At 39.0% G+C, this 24774-nt stretch overlaps 2 protein-coding genes across 5 annotated transcripts in view; both read right to left on the bottom strand.

Annotated features, from left to right (window-relative positions):
* Positions 1–12533, bottom strand: part of Tab2 (TAK1-associated binding protein 2) — a 15793-nt gene extending 3260 nt beyond the window's left edge. For 2 of the 4 annotated variants that reach the window (XM_018451340.1, XM_018451339.1), the window contains exons 1-4: positions 11946–12533; positions 3506–3644; positions 1496–1979; positions 184–558 (exon numbers count right to left, since the gene is read on the bottom strand). In XM_018451340.1, the coding sequence (XP_018306842.1) occupies positions 184–558; positions 1496–1979; positions 3506–3616 (970 nt within the window). In that variant the 5' untranslated portion in view covers positions 3617–3644; positions 11946–12533. Of the gene's footprint in view, positions 1–183; positions 559–1495; positions 1980–3497; positions 3645–11945 lie in introns of those variants that run through there. The other 2 variants (XM_018451341.1, XM_018451342.1) reach the window with 2 other exon arrangements.
* Positions 12534–14518: 1985 nt separating this feature from the next.
* The window catches only part of Clic (chloride intracellular channel protein 5), a 15482-nt gene continuing 5226 nt past the window's right edge, over positions 14519–24774 (bottom strand). The window contains exons 2-4 of the mRNA XM_018451377.1: positions 16254–16559; positions 15814–16140; positions 14519–15613 (exon numbers count right to left, since the gene is read on the bottom strand). Of these exons, the coding sequence (XP_018306879.1) occupies positions 15533–15613; positions 15814–16140; positions 16254–16559 (714 nt within the window). The 3' untranslated portion in view covers positions 14519–15532. The remainder of the gene's footprint in view (positions 15614–15813; positions 16141–16253; positions 16560–24774) is intronic.

The raw sequence follows: 24774 nt of genomic DNA, 5'->3' as shown, positions 1-24774 counted from the left end.
ATATTATATATATATATATTTAATAATGTTCTTATTTTATATAATATATTTTATATTCAATTTACGATATAATATTTTACATTTATATAATATTTCTTTCTCAATAAAACTTCTTTTTAAAATATGACTGAAACTCTTGTCTCTGAAAATTAAGGATTGTATTGTTTTAAATTAAGAACATACCAGACGACCGTAGTGGGCTTTGAGCCCACGGCGGCGATATGAACGGCTTAGTCATAGGTGGTCTGATCCTCGCCGCCGCCACGCTACCGACGTTCCCAGGACCGATGCTGATCTGCAGACGGCTCTGAAAGCCACGTGGATCCAAGGACGAGGTCGAGTAGGTCAGACTCGACCCTTCCGATCTGATATCGATCGGTGGTTGTGGCTCAGAGGAGGGCGGCCGGAGGGTCAAACTGACTGACGTATAACTTCGCGCGTGATCGATTTGCGTCTCGGACTTCCCGATGGCTAACAGAGGCTCGGCGTAATGAGGTCGTGGCACGACGACAAGGTCGCTTCGTTTACCGGCACCGATCGTCGGTGCCGTTCGAAAATCTGCTGATGTAAAATCACGATTAGACAATCATTCTTTTAAAAAAGAAATACTTTTTTCGCTAAACCTCGCGAATAATTTTAGAGCCGACAGTTGAAACCAAAAGAAGTCGACGGTGTACGATCAAGTCAATTTAATTTGCGAACTGGTCCGTCTGTTGCGGTTGTTGAACGGCGATTGCGACAGGAGCTTATGAGCGCGATTAAAATGAATTGTCTCTAATAACATCCGTAATAAACAAGCATGCTGCAAGAGATCAAAATTCAAGAAGAGCGTATCGCGTTGCTATACAATCCGCTTTCGCTTGCAATTATTTCTTCTGCATCCTATCCTTCTACCTCTTCCTACAGTCGTCAGCAAAATATTATCATTCCGCAATTTCTTTTAATTTGATACTATTGTAATTTAATTCTTTTGTTAGTCTACTGCTGTTGTAATCTAATTCTTAGTACGCTGCTGGATCGTATGACATATTTAACACTCGGTATTAACATGTAATTATTGTAAGCAGTTTATATCGCATATTTGCTGTCTTCTTTCCGAAAAACTTTATTATCAATTCTAATAAGTCTCCTTTGATATCCATGCTTTTTTTTACTAAAATATTAACTTAAAAAAATTACGCACACTAAAAATATATTAAATTTTAAATATTTATTTGAATAGTGCCAACTAAATATTTATTTATAGTAAATAAATATAATATTTATTCAATAAAAGAAATGATAGTTAAATCAAATTAATGGGTCTTGTACAAAATAAATTTATCTTTATATTTAGTAAATATTTAGTTGGCACTATTCAAACGATTTATTAAGATTCAGTATATTTTTTAATGCACTTTGCTTTGCAACTCGGAATGCTCAGCATTAAATAGTATTTAATACAATATCAATACAATATCAATTCCAGCAAGGAGACAACGTCCGTCTTCCGTACCGCGATTGCTTGCGGGGCTGCAGGCGACGTTGACGTTGAGCTCGAAGCCGGATGGCGCATTGCTGCCGTTGCTGTTACTATTGACGGTGCAACCATCGTCGAAGAAACCGCGCGACGTGCAGACAGCCGGCGCGGACGAGGGGGTGACGACGCCGCTGGACGACGCAGCTGCGACGGCGACGGTGGCAGCGGTGCGGGTGCAACCTACGAGAGGGTAGCGACGGCTCATACCGATGTCCAACGACGCCGGTCGATGGGGACGGCCGACGCTGACGTTGCTCGCGACCGTTTGATTCATCGCACAGCAACGCTGCTGCAATGCGAGTTGTTGTTCTCGTTGTTGTGCTTGCGGTTGCTGCGGCTGCAGCAGTAGCGGTTGTTGCATCCCGGTACTGAGGCCCGGGGGTGGAAACGCGCCCAGTGACGGACGGGACTCCTGGGTGGCCCGCAGGCTTCTCGCGCATGTCTCCCGGTCGTGACTGTTCTGCAACGCACACGTATCTGGAGTCAGCTTGCCGCCGATTGTCCCCGATGTCGATTCCAGTTTAGGAGACACCCCGTGGAACACGTATCCCGAGTCCGTGTTTCTTTTCGAGGGCCGCCTTCCGAAAGGAACGCGTCGCGCGATCGCTTACAATTAATCGCTCATATTAGACGCGTATATGCTAGGAAAGACTTATAATATTCCAAAATATCAAAACCGGATGTTCCATCTGACTATAATCTCTTTGGCTAATAATTATAATTATACAATTATACGAATTTGGACCTAATTAATTAAAAGCAATCCTTTATTCGGTCAAAGTGGATTTTAGTGCTTAAATATTTTGGTGTGAATTTATATACATATCTAATTCTGCAAACCGCGCCGAAATCTTTTTCTTTTTGGCTAATTTAAGTGCGATTTTTCATCGATATGAAGAACGTCATCTTTTTAATTTTTAGTACATGGAAAGAATTAACGGTTTTGCTAAAATCTTTGAAAATGTAAATAGATACAATTCTGAAAATAATTTTGTTGAACTATAAAAATAATTATGTAGGACACTCTCTCTCTCTCTTCTCTCTCTCAAGCTGTGTTAGAATGTAAAAATTTTTTGCTTATATCTTTGAGTTTCCTACATAATTATCGATGATCCAACAAATTATTTTCAGATCTATATCTAAATTTTTAGATATACTTCAGCAAAATCATTCTTTCCGTATATAAACATAATTTATTTATTAAGTTTGTAAGTAAAATTCTATTAAAGTCCAACCAATTGCGGAATGTGACTTTTGTCGTTTGTTTCCTTTCCTAAAATTTAACACATCTGAACGTTATTGTCGAAGAAAAAAGGTTTTCAAATCGATTAATTCAAATATGACGAAGGAAACATCCGGTGATTCTAGGAGAGGACCTATGCACACTTAAACAACATACACACAGGTTCCACGCTCGTGCAAATGGGTTTAGCGATGCATGGCAGAGGCGAGGAAGGAGAGAGGATACGTGATTATTAATCCTTGTTAAATCTCACGTCGGAAATCGCGTTGCAGGCACCGGCGGTTAGTCGTTATTGCGGCGACCAGGGACGACTAGAATTCCTCAAGTAAGAAATTGAACAATTTCTGATTGATCTGTTATATTTTTCAGAACCTGCTTAAAATAGAATGAGATAAATGTATAAGATATAGAAGCAGATGCGTGGATAATCTTATTCTATCTTAAGCAGGTCCTGAAAAATATGGCGGATCAAACCCCTACGGCACAAAGTTGCACACAAATTGCAGTAATATTGCTGCAGCAACATTGCAGCAACATTGTACGTTACAGTAATATTGCAGAGATTTTACAGCGATATTGCTGCAAATTCTGTGCTGTATGAGAACGCATGATATCCATTCTCTTACTTGAGAATCTCTAGGGACGACGAGTTAGTTCAGCGAGTCTCTTGAGAAGACTCGTGTCCGAGACGAGGGTCGGTTTAATAGGGCAACACTCCTAACGGGCAAAGGCCACCTGTATACCTGGGCGATGCACTGGGAGACGACGTGATCAGGGAGCGCGGGGAACTGCTGCTTCAGCTCGTGGAACAGCTGCATGATAGTGATGTTAGAGCAGTGGCACTCCCCCATCATGGGCCCCCATCCTCCTGGCAGGGCCTACCTGCAGGTGCCAGGTATATCATCGTTACATATCGTCGGTCCTCACTGTCGGACCGATACAAGGTGGTCGGTCGTTTGGGTTCTTCCGTTCATTTATGCTAATAACGCGCGCCAAGAGGGATACGCCGCCCCGTCTCTCGCGATACGACCGTAATTCCGTCGCGATGACGAGAGAACGAGCCAAGAACGCTCGTAATAACGCGATCCGGAAGCTTTCTCAGAAACGTGAATATTTTATAATTCATTGGATGCGACGAGTTGGGCCGCATCCAGATCGAATGCTCCTCGTCGACTCTGTTTCGGAGCGATCTCGACGACGTCGAGCGCGAGATGAAAATCGCGGTAATCGGTGATGGACTTCTCGAGTCGCTGTGCGACGGAAGGGAGGACGGAAAACGACAGAGCGACCGTGGAACCTGGCAACGGAAAACGTGCTAAAAGAGCGATATGCGATCGCGCATATTATTTTTTTTTTTTCGGGGGCGACTTCAGCAGGTGCGACGCGTTACTCTTGAAACTTGGATCTTCCTTTCGCCCCTTCGACATGCCAAGCAGGAAAGACGGAAGCTTTTCCACTCCCTTCTCTCACTCTTTCTCTCTCTCTCTTTCTCTCTCGATGGCATATCTTATCGTATTTATAAACCCGCCTGGCTGACCCATTTTTCAAGAGTAACGCATAAGTCGAAGTTGTTTGCCTGTTTCTACACAGTAATGAATGAGAAGTTCTCGTTATCTCGCAGAAATCAAGCTCCATATCGAGCGGAAATGTACATTATTCTTTCACACAAATCAATAATTAAAATACAATCGATGCCATCTAATGAACCTAATAATATATCCAAAGAATCGAACTTTAATAACGCTCCATTAACATTCTCTGATATCCGTAAATCGCGCGACGTCTGCGATCTTGGCCCTATCTCCTATAAATAGCGGTCGAAAAATGATAACTATAGGCATACGATTAAGGAGAAATCTAAATATGTGTGCTTACGCACGAGGTGAATCATCGCAGAGATTCTTTTCGTCAAAAACTGCCAAAATCCGCGCAGGCTAATTTGAAATCCTGATCCTATTCCCACGCGGCCGATCGCTCCACGACACCCGCTACATCGCGGAATTGGCAGCTACGTAGGAAAACGGTGGACACCTGTGCGGTGCACCACGTAAGAGTGCCACATAATTATTAGCCGGCACCGAGGAACGCGCCACGCGCTCGCTCCCGCCAACAGCCGTGATGAAATTTTGCGAATAATATTATATATTATTTGCGAAAAAGAGCGCTTGGTCCTTGGTCGTAGAAAAAATCGCACCACGCGTCACCACAATAATAATAAATAAACGTGTCTAAGACGAAAGAGATAAAAATACACTGAAAAAACTAAATTTTAATAAATATTTGTTTGAATGGTTCCAAATAAATATTTACAAAATGTAAACGTATAGATATTTACTTGATACAAAATCCATTAATTTGATTGAACTATCATTTTTTTTTATTAAATAAATATTTACAAAATGTAAACGTATAGATATTTACTTGATACAAAATCCATTAATTTGATTGAACTATCATTTTTTTTTATTAAATAAATATTTACAAAATGTAAACGTATAGATATTTACTTGATACAAAATCCATTAATTTGATTGAACTATCATTTTTTTTTATTAAATAAATATTTATTTACGGTTAGTAAATGACTTAGTACTATTCAAAAAAATATGTATTAAGATTTAATAAATTTTTTTCAGTATACTAAAAAGAATATTGCAATCAAAATAGCTTTGATAAGACAAAAATATTGCAAGACCAGTACAAGTGATTTTGATGGAAAAAAATATGTTCTCCGTAAATTACCGTCGACTTCCTTTTTGATCTGATCACAAAATACTTTTCTCCGGATAATTTGTCTGTTTTCTCGCGAGCTCGCGATTGGCAAACGACGCGACGCCAATTCGATCGGAAAAGACTTCGGAGGGGACGAAAAAGCTTCAGTTGCGTGGAATTTACACTTGGAGCATAGCCACGCGGCGAAATAAAGTCCTAGAATTAATAATCTCCGTCGCTTCCCTTTCTTCCGTCTATTCGCACCTGGCGAGACGGCGGGTCAGGTGAACGAGACATCAATCAGAGAGAAAAGTGTTTATTGGCGCGCCTTGCTTCATTCGTGCTGTTTCCCTTCAATGCTTAATTAATTTAATCTAATATAATATTTCCAACAGTGCTATTAAAATGTGCATTAATATCTTATTCTTTTAAATACTCTCTAGATAAGAAAAAAATATATGGTTCCATATTGCACATAAATTCTTTGTATAAAACTCGCATTATCTTTCACATTTCTGCCTATTATTTCAGATTCGCTTGTTCTTTCGTTTCTTTGGCAGGTAACTCGCTCTTCCTCTTGAGATTTTCGAAAACAAGTCTACATGTAAATGAGCGAAATGTAAATAAATGCGAGTGGGCAGATGGCACTCGAAGATGGTGGCCGCGCGAATTCGTTCCGGCTTCGTTCGCAAATCTCGACTAGCCGAATAAACGAATCCGCTCGTGCCAAAGGCATTTTTTCAATGGTACAAGTGTAATCGGATGCCGTTGCCATGTCCTACGAGAATTCATCAGAATAATTATCACAGGAAGGATGGAGAGGAACAGTAAATCAAATACGAGATAAAATTTTCTCTTTCACGCAAACTTATTCATCGAATTGAACATATTTATAATAGATATATGTAAGTATGCGTAATTTTTCGATTTACGAGCTAGTTATAAAAATAACTAAAAAGATAAACGTTATACAAAATCGAAAAGCAAGCGTTCTTTAAACAAAAATTTCGTGAAAGAGAGCTCCACGTCGAAGTGATAAAAAAAAAACAATTATAATACATCACATTTCAATAAAGAAGTAATTACATAAAATAAGATTAGATAAAATCTGTTTTTATTCCTACATCAGACTGCACTAGAATTTTCTTTCTCGCTTTCATCAGATATCAAACATGTGTCTATTTCACTTCAAGTTCTAAAAGTGTATACGAGTAGAGCTAAAGAAAACACAGACCTAAATATTGAATAAAGACAGACGAAGACTCTACCGGAAAGCGGAAAGTTTCAGGATTCCTCTGACGGCGACAGGGACGTTTTAAGAGGGGAACGAGAGCATCGTTCGCGTCGGGACAAGCGAAAAAGGAAAAGCGGAATTCCAAGCTGCCGAGAAGATATTTGTGTCATGAAATACCCGAGAGACACGCGTACACATAGATCGCGGCTGTTTTCGTCTGGGTCCCGTGTAGAAATGAAGGAAAATCGGCAAAATCCTTCTGGTATTTCCACGTCTCCGTCCTTAGTTTTGTTTTATTCCACACAGAATTATTCTCAGGTGCGTCGCGAAAATCCATCGAAATCCCGAATATCTTGCAAGAGCGATTGATCGGCAGCGACAGTATTTCGTGTTAATGTGACGAAAAACCGCATTCTAATTTTGCGTTCACGATGATGCAAAAGGAGAGTTTCTTCGCGAATTCGATCAGGATTGCCACAAATTTCTCGTCCTAAAATTCCATAACTTTTTTCCTAATTTCTAAACAGAATTTCACGATTTTTCATGATTATTTTCAATAATATTTCGATTTTTTTTGTATTTTCATCCTGATTTAGAAACCATTAAATATTATAAGTTGACAGAGTAATTTAACATAGCAATTTAAATTATTATTAATGTTGCTGACACTGCTCGCATTTAATTGTTAAGTTATACTCCAAAACTGCGCAGGTGTGACGTACGCATATAAAATCTCTTTAAGACCAAGAATTTTAATTTTTCAGAAAATTTTACAAAATTCCTTTACTTTCCCTGATTTGCTTGACCATTTTCAATTGCCTTAACATTTCCAATTTTGTGACAACCCTATCGATGTATAGTGACAATTAATTAATTATCAAGAAATCGTGAATTATACGGTTGAATCGTACGTCTCCGAAAGTACATAATGTACGGTTATCCGACACCTGTTGCTCGCGACGAGTCCACGAGAGCTAATTGCTCGTAATAACGTCTAATTAGCAGTAACGTACAAACGCAATAAACCGTGCGTGGCAATTAAAGCGGCAGTGGAATAGAATCGCAAACGTGCTCTCAAATATTGTTCTAAATATTCGAATGTGGACTCTTTTTATTAAATAAAATATTATTACATTATTATAATTATTATTACAAATTCATTCATAAAAATTGTCAAAGAGATAGGCCGGACGATCGGCGCAATTCAACGCCGGGCGTCGCGACGCTCCTTCGACATCTCGTGGAAATCCAAGCGAGATTCGATCTGCGCCGAGGAGTTTAACGTACGTCGAGGGCGACCAGACAAAAATAAGGAACTAAGAATAATAATTGACGGGGGACGCGCATCGTTAACGTTAAGCAGAGCTATACGATAAGTTGCTCTGCCGCGCGCCGCCGGCAAAAATAAACGCAAAACTATACTGAAAATAATATCACATTTTTCGTCCCTCCCGCGAGAGAATCCGCAAAAACACGGCTGTCGCCGTCGCCGTCTGCAGACGTACAAACTGTCTGCATCAGTTGGACCCGATCTTTTCGACCGGTAGAATTTAAATCGGTTAAATGCCGTTAAGTTCCACGCAAATCATTTAATCACTTAATTAAATCGAAAAATATTTTCAAGAGAATATTACATAAAAAAATAATAAGTTAATATATTAAAACAATATAATATTTTTAATAATATATTGTCTTAATATATTAAATTATCAGTTAATAAGGTGTTAAATTATCTCAAGACGAGAGATCGCTCTCGCAATTTGCCCTCGAAACTGGATATCAATTCTCGGAACGGCTCTCCCTCTTAAACGTAAACATCTTCGGTCTTTAAATTCGAATTCCGTGCAATTACATCCCGACAGAAACTTTCACCAGTCGCGGTATTTTCGTGCGCGTCTTAATGATCCATTAAGTGAAATTATTGGGTAAGTTTAGCATCAATTTATCAGTGATTACGCAAATTACTGTCATCGCTCAATTCGCGGAGAGAAAGGTAAATACTTTTCCTTTTCGCCAAACGAATGAATCATAGGATCTCGCTATGCTTCATAATGATGGGATTACAATGAAATGTGATTTAACGCACGAAAATTAATTAGAGTCGCTGGTATCTTAATTCGAGTCACGAATTGTTAAGAAAAAAAACGCAATTATAATAATAATAATTAGAATATTATGACATCTCTCGTGATTTTTATATTATAGAATTTAAATCGGTTAAACGCCGTTAAGTTCAACGCAATTCGCTTAATTAACTTAATTAAATCAAAGGATATTTTTAAAAGGATATTATATAAAAAAATAATTTTAAATATCAAAACAATACAATATTTTTTATGTATCAATTAATAAGAATATTAAACAAAGAATATTAGAATATTATTAAGGTATCTGTAATACAATAATAAAATTGAAAAATGGCGGTATCAAACGGAGAAGCTCGTAATCCATCAAGCGAGTTCCCGGCGGAATTTATGCCAACGATTATGACGCCCTCGAAATATAAATCTACTAAATTTTCTGATTGATATTTAATCACGTAGCCACGTCCGCTCCAAGCTCGACGGCACGTCGATCGGCGCCCCAGGACGTCTCAATCGCAGGAAACGAGAACCTGGCCCCGATGGTTGGCCAATCGTCGCTAGTATGTACTTTGACTTTAAATAAACCGACGCAGCGAGAGGCGTAACGCTTCACCGCGAGCTTGTTATGACAAGCACGCGATACATTTGTTTTATGGCAGGGCGTTAAATTGATGCAGTGGCAGAAACTGACCGCGATCCGCTGTACAACTGATACTCGCTTCCTATTCTCCTTCTCTCTGTTTCACCTGCTTGTCAAACAGAACGGATCCTTCTGCACATTATTGAGGTTCCTAAATGAAACTCTCGAGATTTTCAACGATTTTTTAAATGCAAAGAGTAATTATATCTTGCAATAAAAAGATATTTATCGTTCATATCCGTTTAATGTTCGTACAAAATTGTGAATTTCGTTTAGAAATCTCAATAATGTAGATGCAAAAGGATCCATTCCGTTTGACAAGAAGGGAGAAGGAGAATAAGAAGAAATATCAGTTTTCTTCATCTTTTTATAATTCTTAAAAAAAGATTAGGAGTTGAATCGAGATTAATGTTAATCTATTGGTGGAAACACACGGAAAGAATGTTTTTGCTGAAATATACATATATCTAAAAATTTACCTAGATTTATCTACAGATCTGAAAATAATTTCGTTGAACTATCAAAATGTTTATGTAGAATGTTCAAGCATGATGAATAATGCCACAAAAAATTTTGATATTTCAGCGATGATATTTGAGCGTCGTAACACAATTATTTTCAGATCTGTAGATAAATATTTAGAAGCTTCAACAAAATTCTTTTCCTGCGAGAGAAGTAATTATGTAGCCAATTTGATAATAAAATTTGCAATAAGAAATATCGCCTATGAAAGCGGTAAATATTCGCGATACGGAATTATTAGAGTCGATCACATTAAAAGAAGCTCGGCTGTTTACGTTTGTCTCGTAACAGGTTAAAGCGTGACGTTTAGCGTTTTTATTGCGAACGCGCATAATTCTTACCCACGCGCGTGGCAACTCGCAAACTGTGCAAACAGCCACCTCGTGACAGATTATCTTCGTGTAACATTATCGTAAATCTTGCGCAACGATTGAAACCGGTATGACGCGGGTGAAACATTCTACGATCCGTCGTCGTACGGCTAAAGATAATCCTACCGTTACCGCGTCGCGTTATGTTCTGACAAAACAGGAGATAAGAGTACATATATTAAAGAATATATCAAATAAATGAATGTACATTAATATTAATTAAGAAGTAGAAGTGAGGAAGGTTAACCATCAATTGTGTAAATGTGGAATTTCTGGGACTCCTGCCATACGTTTTGTAATTTTGAATAATTATATATTCTTTTCTTATATAGGCCGGTATTCATAGTTGATTCTTATATTTGAGGCTCTCTTAAGTACAGTCTTAAGATGTCATAAGCCAATCAGAGAAATTACTTAAGACGGTCTTTAAATAAGAATCGACTATGAATACCGGTCTTAGAAAAACAAATAAAACGATACTGTGCAATGCTGAAGAACATAAAAAATGCAACGTAATAAAAACTGAAGAGTAATTACAACTATTTTTCTATTTCTCTGTAAGAACTAAGAATAGAAGTATTTTAGAGTGTAAAATACTTCTATTCTTAGTTCTTACAGAGAAATAGAAAAATAGTTGTAATTACTCTTCAGTTTTTATAGTCCAAAAAAACTTTTAGAGTTAATCTGAAGAGTGAAATCTTGCTCTCAAAGATTGAAAATTGAGTTACCCTTTTTCAAAACTGGCTCAATTTTCACTTTTTGGAGTGGGATTCCAGTGATTCCACATCAAAGAATTTAAAGAATACGATCACTAACTAATGTGTAACGTTCACAATTAAGAGTTACATTAATTGTCACGATGATCATCCGTGATTGACCGGTGATTGATTTTTTTACCGGCGCTATTGAAACCTTTTAAGACGCTTGTAAAAGACAAGTGTCGTGTCTTGTGCCCTTTGCTTCCTGTTTCTTACATTTTATCTCTTTTCCCCATTAAAATTAAACTACATTAGTAAGAAACGAGCGTAAGGCTCAGTTCCACTAATGTAAACATTAATCTCGATTTAACTTACTGTTTATCTCTTTCTAATGTCAATTCCTATCGATTTGCAGATTGAGTTTAATCTCGGCTTAATTTACCTTCGTCCTTTTCTAATTCTTAGGACTAATAAAAGATGAAAAGTAAGTTAAACCAAGATTAAAATTAACTTACATTGGTAGGAACTATAGGAACAGGTATAATTCTTAGAAAAGAAAGATAAAAAGTGAATTGAACGAGATTAAAGTTAATCTTATATTGGTGCAACCGGGCTTAAAACGGCGTTCCCGAGTTCTCGGAGAGGAGAACTTTTCCTCCGCGCGGAAGCACATTGTTGTCGCGGCGCGTACCCATCCGGTGCATTCCGTCGCGGGTGTATTTTCGTGCCGCGTGGAGTGCCCGGCGCCGTCGCGTCGTCGCCGCGAGTAAAAGTCAGAGCGCGCTCCGTTTCTTTCCCCCTCGCTCCTTCGCGACGCGGAGGAAGCGACGGACGAGACGCCACCGCCGTCGTCCACGTCGACGACGACGGCGGCGATCGCCCTGGAGCGCCGCTTTTAGATCCGAACTTTAGTCGGACTCACCGGACGACAATCATCGGAGACGTCCGACGGGCGATGTTGTTGTGCACTTCCTCCTCTTCCTCTTCACTAACACCTACACCTCGTCCGTACCAGAAGAAGGAAGGGACCGACACTGTGATCGATGATCGTTCGCCAAGAAGATCCCGTGGAAACTCGCTTTTCGTCTCTCGTGGAGATTTCACCTGTCACCGTGCGCGATCGTGGTACACGCGAATTGAGTGGTCTTTTAATCTCTTTCTCTCTCTCTCTCGCGTCCTGTTTCCGACTCACGTTTTCTTTTCTATCTTTTCCTTTCTTCCTGTGTTTCTAGCCACACTGATTTCGCGTTTTCTCTTTCAAGAGCCGACGAGCGGAGCAGCTACCGTCCGTCGGGGCCACCGATCAGCTGTGCACTGCGTATCCGACCACCGCGCTGCTCGGCCGCGACTTTCGTCCCGGCGCGTCGCGACGCCTTGCGTCGCGGATGACGGCGGACTCGACGTCTCGCAGGTGATTTAATATTTTGTCGATTTCTCCGAAACGAAGCGATCGCGAACGTCGACGACCGCACGAGGCGATGGGAGCTCGCGCGATCGCGTAGTCAAGATGGCCGTCGATAAGAATAAAGTGGCCGTCCCTATTTATGAATGGAAGTCGCGTCACACGATAGCTCGCCCCGCGGTTATGAGGAACGAGAAGCGTCGAGAGGTGGGATGGCGGTCGCTGGGAGAGAGGGACGCGACGTCCGCGCGCTATTTTGGATCGCGTACGAGACTGGACACCGACGCACGGCATCGCGACGGATACGGTCCTCCTTTTCTCGCCGTGTATCTGATTCCGCCTGGCGCTTCTTCCTGCCACAATTCTCGCGTGGAAACTACTCGAGGATAATTGAGAGACTAATATTCGTTTCTATCAATATATAATTTAATTTTAATTTAAACTACTTCATTTCTTTTTAGTTCTACAGCTCGATTCTACAAATATAAGATTAACTTCCCCTACAGTAACACTGTTGCAACATTGAATGTTACAGCAATATTGCAGATCTTGCAGCGATATTGCTGAAAATCCTGTGCTGCATGGGTTTAATCTCGATTAAACTACGATAACTATTATTACATATTTATCTTTTTCTAATTTTTAGAATTTAAGTTAATTTTACATTTGCAAAACCAGGCTTAAGAATTAGGAAAGGATGAAGAGATAGCTGAACTGAGATTGAAGTTAATCAATATTGATGGAAATAAACATAAAGGATTCTACTAATGTAAGATTAAATTCGGTTCAATTTATTCTTTTTGTCCAAGTTAATCTTACATTGATGAAACTGGGTTTAAACTGGGAAAATTAAATCGACGAAAACATAGAACGAGAATTGCAAAGATATTTCGTGTTGAAGAAATGTTCTTTATACATTTTCTCATCACGACTGCATAGTTGAACTTACCTGACATATTATTCTGCTCCGGTTTTTTCTTTATATCTTCTTTTCAGGACCTCATATCATATTTCATTCAATTTTCTTCGGGGACGATCTATTAGGACGACGCTATTGAAATGACACTGGATACTTTCTAATTAGTGACATAAATCAATAAACACCATTTTATCTTTCTTGACATTCCATGAGTAACAAAAGGTGTTTTCCATTTAATGATACAAGTTAACACACTTCATTCTATCCTTCTTGACATTCAATGTTTAATAAGGACGACACTTGTGTGATCAAATGGAAAATACTCAAAGATAGAATAATATTTGTGTAATACGTCATTCAATGGAAATCACCCACTGTAGTGACCACTGGGTTCTTTCCATTTGGTGACACAAGTCGATACAAAAGTGTCATTCTTCCTTTGTTACTTATTGAATGTCGAGAAAAATAGTGTTTGTGTCGACTTGTGTTGTTGAATGAAAAACACTCATTGCTACTAATGTACATTAACTTTAATCTCGATTCAACTTACTTTTCATCTTTTAGAAATTGGAAAAAGGTGAAAAATAAGCTAAAGATTAAAGTTACTCCACATCGATGAAAACGGGCATAAATAAAATGTAATGCTTTCTGATCGTCCTTGTCACCCATATCGAGATATAAAAATATCAATATCACATATATATTTAACAAAAAAAATAGTGCCTAGATATCATATATAAAATTATAACATTTTACGTCATATTGGATACGAGGACTTAGCCTACGCTGTGATAAATGAGTGCTTCAGGCATTACTGTAAACACTGGTATATTGACTTCTACGGATATATAAACCAAAATTAATATAATAATACAATAGTAATAATAATAATAATTATAATAATAATAGAATTACTAATGTGGAATAGACAGTTGCATACGAGTTGCACTGTTGCTCGATTTTCTGTTTTCTGGAACAGTAGATTAGTGGAAATAAGCGGAATCGAGTTCCCGGATGCTGTTTTTTAACTGTTTTCGTGGCTCGGAGAAAACAATTGTGGGAATTGTTTGCGCTCGTTCTCTGCTTGTAAATCAGTAAAAGTGCTAACGATGAATAACAAGATGTCTCGAATCACGCTGCGGAATCCAGAAGAAACGTACGCATTCTGGATCACGTGTCTCGCGAGATACAGCAAAAAAACAAATTCTTTCTTCTCCATATATAACGATAACATGTTTCTTGTTTTCTGTTGTGCAATCATGTTTAAGAACATGAAGATATGTTAAACAAATTCATAATTCCGAACGTACCTTTCTCATTAATGCAAATGTCTCGATCGTGTTTAAGTATTTCATTACTGTAGCTCGTGATAATGAGTGGCTGAATGAAAACAATGGAAAAAAGAGAAACGTTTAAAAAGATTTACGCAAGTTTATTAATAATGTTGAAACATTTTATCAAGCATTCTAGGATTATTTTATCTACTTGATTTACTTAATTGTATATAAGAATAATGCTTAGGAATAATGATTATTATCCAAAGGATAATTTCTATTAAGATTGCAAAGAAGCAAAGATATTAATGGCACCAATTTAGTTCTCTCAAACGCATACGTTTCTTTTGCATTCTTAGTGTTAATTTTCGTGATTGTTGCCGTTAGAGAATAACAAAATCATTATCGCTTTTTCTAGTAAACTTAATCCTTGGATTAACAATAGCAAATTAAAATTTTGTAATACTACTTAGGTCAAAACTACGTACGCGTGCTGTACATAGAAGAAAAAGAAAATAAAGGAGAAGAAAAATGGAGAAAATCAATATTCTCTATCATTTTTAAGATTTTGAATACCTTAATGCACTTATGTATGTTTTCGCGTCGTTTGCGGTAAAAAAAAGCTAATCCGTTTACACCTGAATTGATCCCACAAGAAAGGGATGCAATTCAGCAATAATTGCTTAGCAAAAGATATGAACTAATCAATGACGGCGACGACACGAGCTCACGGCTCGAAAGACGGGAGTTTCAACGGTAGAATCCGCAGTTTATTTTCGATGCTATTGTTGGACATATTAAATTACAAAATGTACGCCGTTGAAACTCCGTCGAGGCGATTCGCCGTCTCGCTAGGCCGATCTCGATGTCTAATCGAAGTCACGCGATCGCAGACTCGCCAAGGAAGGTCCGACCTAGTCATCGTTGACCTCGATCGGGATACTCGTAGTGAAGGTCGGCGTCTCCAACTCCTCGTGCTTCTTCATCTTCATACTCTGCAAGTAACGAGATTCGCAATTATATCGGTCGAGGACATGGGAAAAAATTATAGTTTACTGCGCGACGAATGGGATTGCGTCATTGCGCGACACAAAATTAAAGGCGTGAATTAAAGACGTGAATTAAAGGCTTGTCGAAAAGCGTTAATTATTTAGCTGAACGCGAATGCAATTAGAGATCCATCCGTGCGTCTTACCTGTTGCAGTTTATAGTGATTAATGATATCTTGATCGGCTGGGCAGCTCTGTAGGAAAGCGTCGAGCCTGTACATGTGATGCATGTACCGCCACAGATGTACCAGAGTCTCCGGTATCTCGAAGTCGGCAAAGTACTTGCCAGCGACCCTGATGTGCTGCAGCCGCGGCATCAGCTCGCAGTCGAAGCAGCACATGGTGTCGCCGGTGAGGAAACGCGTACCCTTGCGGCCCAAATGTTCATCGATCTTACGCAGATGGGCCATCAGCGACGAGGACTTGGGATCCTTGTCCTTGTCCTTGGCGTTCAGTAACAGCAGCTTGAGTTTCTGTAAAACGAATATACATGTAATTATTTCTTGCCTCTCTAGAGAAAAGGATATAATTCGACAAATCAGTTTCCTCATTAGTTTCACTCTCGACTGGATTGATCAACACTCACGCTGAACAAGTTCTCCACAAGAGTGGCCACTTCCTTATCCTGTACAAACAGATTGTGCCCGCCAGGGATGTTCTTCATGATGTGCCGTTCGATCTTTTCGTTTTCCAGTATCGCGTCGCCGTTGTCGATCAGGATAGGCGGCGGCGTGGCCTGAAAGTTGGTGCGAAAGTCGGGCGGCGGTTTCTGCATGTCCACGGTGGTCACCTTCAAGGAAATCGTCTTCAGCTCCGCCAAGAGATATAGATCCATGAAATATTCCTGGCAGAAGAGACAGGCGCCCTTTCGACGGCCGTCGATCGTCGATGCCTAAAAGCGATATTTTTTTCATTAATTAACATCGAGATAAATGTAAACAAAATTTCTAGTTGACTAAGGAATATATATTTAGGATTCAAAAGATACATGCGATACTCAAATATATTTTAGATTCAAGAATATAGACACTATTACGATTTAAAACACGTCTATATACTTTTTTTTTTCATATAAATTAGTATATTACATCTCGTTATTTTTCACGGTAAAAATCGCATTTTGCGACTATTAACGTTAAAACTGGCATGTAAATTCTGCGGTATCTTGCGGGTTCGATTATCCTGCCTGTATCTCTGAGTGATAAGAGGCTGACGTCAGCCAACAACTAGTTCACGAATCCAACAACGGCGTGGCGAAACGCGCGAATCTTTGTGTTTGCGAGTGATGAGCAAACCCAACCCATTAGTCAAACCCTCGACGTCCCACCACCGCACATTTTTTTAACTGCTCGATCGGCCGAATCGAGAGAGTACCGAACTCGCTAGAGCACGGCGCACTCGTTTCCCCGATGTCACGGTTTATTTATTCGCTCGTCTCTGACGTCCTAACTGCGTTTGCGTCCATGGCCATCCTGAAAAAACCTTACGCAATCTACCAATCAAAATTATCTTCTTTTTTCCCGCCGATGTGTTATTTTCGGCGTAGATTCTGATATTTTCCAAGCTAGAAAATGTGTGCTTCTAGCAGAGCTATTACTTTTGACAACCTCGAAGATTCAAAGCTTCGAAAGAATCCGAATCTTCGAAGTTTACTCCAAATTTTTGAAGATTAAAGTGCCTTCGAAGCTTCGAGTAGGTTACGAAACTTTAATCTTTGAAGCTTCGAAGTTTGACTTCTACCGTCAAACGTCGAAAAATAAATGTTTATTGTCTAAAACTTTTAGAGTAAACCTCACTTTGAGTGAAATCTTACTCTTAAAGATAAAAAAATGAACCAATCTTTTTCAAAACTGGCTTAATTTAAATTCTCTTTTGAAGTGAGATTCCACTTCAAAGAATTTAGAGAGTACATCATCACTACCAGGGAAATTCGATTTTTTTTTCCTTCTGATCCGGCGGCTTCAGCCATTCTTCTTTATTTCCCTCTGGCATTTGTAATCTATAATCGTACCTCTCGTGCCTTCATACTTTTTAACCTTTGATCGTTTCAAGAATTATTCCATGATATTGCATCTAATATACCGTATCTAATGGACAATCGCGCGAATATCTTTCGTTATATGACATTCCCTCTGATCGTTATCCTCGATACTTTGATCCTTTACCCAACCGATGGAAGCTAAACAATCCACGCATTGTGTAACGTAATCGTTCTTTCCTCGGACAGGCTCGACCACGATCGCTCGTAATTCGAGCAAATTGAATCTCGGCAGTTTGCCAACTCTCTCTCTCCTCTCCCCCCCCTCTCTCTTTCTCTCTCTTTCTCTCGGACAACGACGGTTCTATTTTCATCAGGCGCTAACAATCGGCTTTCCAGGATCTAACGAGCTGGGCGTTTACGGAACAGGAGGTGGTCGCACGATATTATAACGTACTGCTGTATCGCCGCTACTATGATTTACTACTACCGATGTCTTACTTTCCATCCCAGGCGTCACGCAGCAGCCGACACCTCGTGCGTTTTGTATTCCTTCTCGGCGATGACGCACAGTCCGTTTTCGGACGTTGCACAACGTGGACTTAAAGGCTCCAATTGGCGCGCGCGCGCAATTCTGTCAGAAAATCTCCTGTCAAAGATTACTCTCGCCGATCGAGGACGCGATAACGAATCTTTATGAATCGTTAATTCTCTTCACAGTTTTTAATGCAAATATACATGCCCCAAAAAACGCCGTTCCAGAAACAAGTGTTTTTGAGTGCCAGTGAAAGCGAAACTTCGGAGCAGAAAATTATCTCTAAAATTATTTAATGAAAAAAAATCTATATTGAGATTCTTTCGTTTATTGATGGGTTCAGAGGTCTTTCCTTTTACATTCTACCGCTACGTATTTTTGTACGGGCCTGAAACGCGCGGATCTGTTTCCATACTCCTTTCAGCGATGTATGTTGCTGTCTGATACCAAGTTTTATTTGTCTTACACGAATGAGACTCAAACAGCCACACTCTTAATGTTAAATGTGAAATATGAACGCGTGTCATGATATTCCCTCAGGCGTCCATCGTACATCTGTTAAACATCTTTCGGAGTTGAATGCATTCGCACGGTATCAAAACTGTCTGTCTATCGATTAACCGAAGAACACTGAACATCATTGCACATAATGTTTGCGTCATTATTTCCGGAATCTGCGGGGAGGTGAAATAAAATATAACGACAATTCGGCAAGGATAATCAAACAAACCTCGCTTATTTGATTATCGAGCTTGATTTTCCGCACGGCGGTTGTGTTAATTGGGAATTCCACGGAGAATATTCAAAGAGTTATGTCTGTCTCCTCGTCCACGATTTGCACAAGTCGACTTTGAGGTATGAGTCATTTATTCCGAATAAAGCGCGCAATAAGCAGATAACGAGAGACAAATAATTCATGAAGTGAAACCATCTTTATAAACTTTAACTTAGAGTCGCGATTCTGTCTGTCCTAACGTTATTTCGATTCTTTAAAAATATGGATTTTTTTTCTAGATTTCTAAAAAAAAGGGCAAAGAATAAGAATAATTAACATTCAGTCGATGTTATCAAAACATAACATAAAATAAAGCGAGAGCACGATAACAGCTTGAAGAAGTCCCTCCGAGACTCTCCAGCGGAAATCTAGCATTGGTATTCATGTCGAATATACAAGTCGCACGAAGAACGCGGATGGTGGATCAAATGTCATGAAGACACTGAACCTCTTCCATCTTTGAACGCGACTCTATCTCTCATCCGCGGTCAGCGCTCCTCACCTCCTTTCTCTATTACGAAAGCCTGAAAATTCGTATGCGATGTCAGGTGTGCATCGTTCGATATTTCACGGAAACACTCTAAAAGATAATATCAATGTGGATTTAACACCACGCAGTGTCTTTACACACAAAAAATGTTGTGGTTAAACCAACAAAAAGGTCCACCCAGAATAGCGTTTTGGTGAAGCCAAACAGAACTTCTGATTGATATAACCAGAAAATGGCCTCATTAAAATGCGATTCTGATTCGACCTTTTTTGCTAAAACATTTTTCTCAGAATATAATTCTCACCGTATTGATGTTAATGGATGCTTTCCATTTTAAATCAACACAAACAATATTATATCTTTCTTGACATTCAGTAAAATAACAAAAATAGAACGACATTTGCGTCGTTGACTTCTGTCACTAAATAGAAAGCACTCAATATTAAATCAACACGGTGCGGATTTATCACCATGAGTTTCAAATCCACACCATGATGGCATTGATACAAATATCAGAGACTCTAATCCTCCATAGTTCAACATTTTTCCACTGTTTTTCTATAACAGTCCAACCAAGTTACTGATGTCCGATTGCGTTTTCCAAAGAAGATTTTTGGGCTCTAAAAAATCTGAGAAAATTCGGATACACTCAACAATTAAGAACACGATTTTACAATATGACCCGAAACGTTTTTAATATTTTTTATACGTGTCCGAATTTGAGGCAGAATAATTCAAAATTGAAAATTTGCCCGAGTTTTCAAAGACTCGGTTGGATTACGGAAAATTAAATTCATACCAATATTTTTTAGAGTGCAACAAAAATCAGCGTCGAAACGGATGGATGCAACAAAATGGGAGGGTGCATCTTTTCAAAATCACTTGACGACAAATCGCTCTCCGTCTCGTGCATATAGGTGCGATTTATCGTATCGTTCAGAATTTTAACGACACGATTTAACTCGCCGTGAAGGAGATACGACACGCGTGTACACACACGCAGGCGAATTCCATTCCTTTGAAAAGCCGCGCAAGCATTTGCCGAACGCGGATCGGTAAAACCACTGGCGTTTTGATTGAGTTCAGCATATTTACGGGCGACGCGGGGACAACCGGGGGGACCTTAAACCGCTTCGACGTGGAATCTCGGTTTAGGCGAGCGAGAGGAGCGAGAGGCAAAGTGTTTCATTTTTTTGATCTCTTTCGCGTCGATGTCTGTTACGCGAACGATTCGCGTTATTGCGGCCTCGCGACAACGTTACGCGGCTCCGTCGAAGCCGCGAAACCGGACGGTAAAAACGGGGAAAAGAAATCGAACGGAAAAAGGAAGAACGACGACTAGTAAGAGCGGTGTATGCATCGCTGGTATCGCTAATGGTAACATCGCGGACAACCTTGTTTCATGCCTGAAAGAAATTAATGCGTGCCTGCGCACTTGTGTCATTCGCCCGAGGAATTCTCTGCACGACAAAAGTCTTACGAGGAAGTTATCCCCGCGAGCGGCTTCATGAAATATGGACGAGTCAATGACTTCGAAAGTGACACAATTCCGATCTCTCGAACTGCGATTCTGATCGTAACATGCACTGAAAAATGTACTGAATTTTAATAAATAATTATTTGAATACTACTAATATAACATTTATTTACAGAAAATAAATATTCGCTAAATAAAAATAATAATATAATTAAATCAAATATATATATATATTTAATGGTTCTTGTATCAAATGAATATATATTTACAATTAGTAAATATTCAACTGGCACTATTCAAACAAATATTTATTAAAATTTAGTACATTTTTCTCTCAATATAGGAAGCTTTCCAGCAAGAAACACAGTGTAACACAGTGAATTGTTACATTCTTGTTGTTTGCCAATGTTAAACGAAGATGAAACGATTATTGCGTTACTATTAGTATTTTCTACTGGGGAAACTAGTACAAAACTGGTGCAATTGAGTGCAAATCAGTTTACATATTTCCATTGCTAATAAATAATTAAACATAATGCTTAAGAAGCGCCATAACGGTCAGAACGTTTAGATGTTGAACTATTGTAAATTCATTTAAATGAATTAATTTCAGAAATGATAATTGCGTGCCGATATGGTTGTCGGACTTTCAACGCAATCAAATCTGAAAATATTAATAATCCCCCCAAATTTCCCAACTTAAAAACTGTAATAAAATTATTGCGAAAAATAATGCCTCGGCCGGGAGTCGAACCCGGATCTCTTGCATTCCGTGCGAGATTATTATTTATTATTATTTATTATTATACGCGAGTATTATTATATTTATTATTATACGCGAGTGTTATTATTTATTATTATTAAATAATTAAATCCTTTTAAGATTATGTGATTATCGTAACAGAAACAATATATAATTAAAAAGTTCAATTATTTATTAACTTAAATTATAATTGAAAATGTGTGAACTGACTAGCATTCAATTGCACTTAGTGTGCACCAGTGTTCCATTAGTTTTCCCAGTAGAAAACATTATGTATCTTTTGATGGAAAACACTAATTGCGCTTTCCATTTGATGACACAAGTCGACGTAAGTATTATTCTATCTTTGTTACTCTCTGAATGCCAAGAAAGACAGAATGACGTTTACGTCGACTTGTATCACTAAATAGAAAGCATCCAATAATAAGTGTACGATATAAATATCTACGAGGGTCGTCTGAAAAGTTTTGAGCCTAACAAGTAATTTTTCGGTCAAATTCAATTTTATTTTTCCACATAGTCTCCTTTTAAGTCGATACATTTTTTCCAGCGATGCTCCCACCCCTTTAATCCATTCAAATAATACTGAGCGTCTTGCTTTGCAAAATAGGCGTCTACGGATGCGATGACCTCCTCGTTCGATGAAAATTTCTGTCCTCCGAGCCAAACTTTGAGCCTAGAAAACAGAAAAAAGTCTCTGGGGGCCAGATCTGGTGAATACGGTGGATGGTCAATTAATTCGAACCGCAATTCGTGAATTTTTATCATGGCGACTGTTGATATTCGATTTTTTCCATTTTTACAAAAACATTGACATTGACTGGCACAAATGACTGTCAAACAACAACTAAGCGCCGGAAGCTACAATTTTCGCAGGTATCTTTCAAAGTATGTACAAAGTTATAGTACCAAAATTGTTTTGACGAGTAATACCATCTTCATGTTGAGGCTCAAAACTTTTCAGACGACCTATGTATATTATAATTTATGATGTACATTATAATTGATCCGAATTAAATATTCTTGTGTTATAATTATTACATCTTTTATAATTACATATAATTATTTGTTACAATTATTATATCTTTTATAATTACATACAATTATTTGAATTTTTGTAGCTTAATTCGTCTAATAAATGGATGGCTTATATAATACAATACGGAGCCTCCTTTTACAGACATCTCCATCGCATACCATACTTGTACAGGACGCCCGGCATCCCGCTGTACATACCGTTACGAGTAGGCAAATATACACACGTGTATGTACGCACGCGTGCAAGTATCTACGACTTTTACGAATATATATAGCGCGTGTAGCCATAATAACTCTACGACGCGATCATCAGCCTCCTGCTCGCCATTTTTCCTGAATGAAACCGCTGACGTGGATGGGGAAAAAAAGAAGGAAAAAAGAAACAATGCTGTCGGAAACAATGCTTTCGCGAAGATACACACGTAAGCGGCTATTATTAGCGGGACGACGTTTTGCAGTCATGCGGACATCGGTATCCTTCGATCTCGCATCGCAAGGACGATTTCCTCCTCTCGCGCTCGAGTACCTTTTTTGCAACTCTTTTTAATGCCTCGTTTAAACGACGCTGTTACGCGTTCGTGGAACGATCGTGCGAACTCTCCGAGTGTCTCTGACTTCCACCTAGACACGCTTGTAATGACCTTAGAAGAGATTAAAGTGCGATCGATCGCCATGCTCGCAGGTGGTTATGCGATTTTTCTTTTGCTCGATGTATGTGTGTACATTTAATCGCGACGGAAATATAACTCTAACGGGACGTTGGTGAAGAGACTTGTGACATAGCATATTATATGAGCATATTGTATGACAAACAAGTCCAAAAGAAAATACCGTACTCGCAAGAAAGACGTCAAAGAGAGGACATCTTCTCTATTATGTCTCCGCTTAGTTTAAAATTATATTCTGTCTTCTAATTTATCAAGCTCGTATTCAACTGATTTTTCCTTTGCTTCATTAAAAAAAATATTTTTCTTTTTTCGAATGAAAGCAAGTCTGTAAAAATTATCCTCTTTATAACACAGTAAACAAGCTGACGTTATTATCGTCATTTTGCCGTTATTTTGACTGGAAATTGACACTCCTCCAGTTTTAATTTTTACAAGACGGAAAAAATTACTACAGTCGCGATGAAGTCATATTTTGGCAAGAAAAATAATGAAAAAAATTCCTAAAAAACCTAACAAATCTAACTCGCTGCTGTAAGGTTTTAACAATGTAGACTCCAGCCTTCTGAAGATTAATAAATCGACGAGCATACTTATTCCTAGAATCATCGAGGAATAAAATAGAGAAGATACGGGGAACGAAGTCACCGAAGTCGGCGGGGAAAGCCAGAGGAGCAAGGAAAGCGGAAAGGCAAAGGAGTCCATCGTTTAACGGTAGAATCTCGCGAAGGACCTCGTGGTAGCCGCTCGTCGTTTCGTCCCGTTTGACACACTTACTCGAGAGAACTTCGCATGATCGCCTGCAAGATCAGCCGGTTTACCATTAAATCTTCCCGCGCGATTTCGACGATTGGACTGAAAATTACGCCCGAGGTACCGTCGTTCTTCGATTTGCAACAACGGTATAGTTTTGACCTCGTTAACCGAATAAATTAAACAGTCGTCGTTTAATATGCGTGCGTCTACGATATTTCGTTGCGAGGAAACAGAGAGAGCACGATAAGCAAAATTCAAAACTTGAGAATGTTCACTCTAGCATTCAATATACGCGCGATTCGATTTGAAATTGCTTTTCGAATCGAGTCGTGATAATGCCCATATCACACTAGCGATTGTAGATTGTATCGTGATGGTATTTCGGAGTTAAGCCAGTCACACAGGCTTTATTTTGTTGGAAACGTTCGCTCTTTAAGTCGTTGCTTGTTTCTATTGTCGAAGATGAAATAGTCACCCATATCGGTGCAACCTGTCCTTAAGTGTGCCAACAACGAGAATTCTATTAGATATCCTGTTAGACACCTGACTTATCATCTCGATTGCAGTGTTAGATGAATATTCAGATAGCTAGAAAAATGTTACTGCTGCACTGAAAAAAAAGATTGGCTG

The sequence above is a fragment of the Mycetomoellerius zeteki genome, unplaced genomic scaffold, assembly GCF_001594055.1.
Source record: "Mycetomoellerius zeteki isolate Tzet28-1 unplaced genomic scaffold, Tzet1.0 scaffold31, whole genome shotgun sequence".
NCBI lineage: Eukaryota > Metazoa > Arthropoda > Insecta > Hymenoptera > Formicidae > Mycetomoellerius > Mycetomoellerius zeteki.
This window is presented reverse-complemented; position numbering and strand designations above follow the sequence as displayed.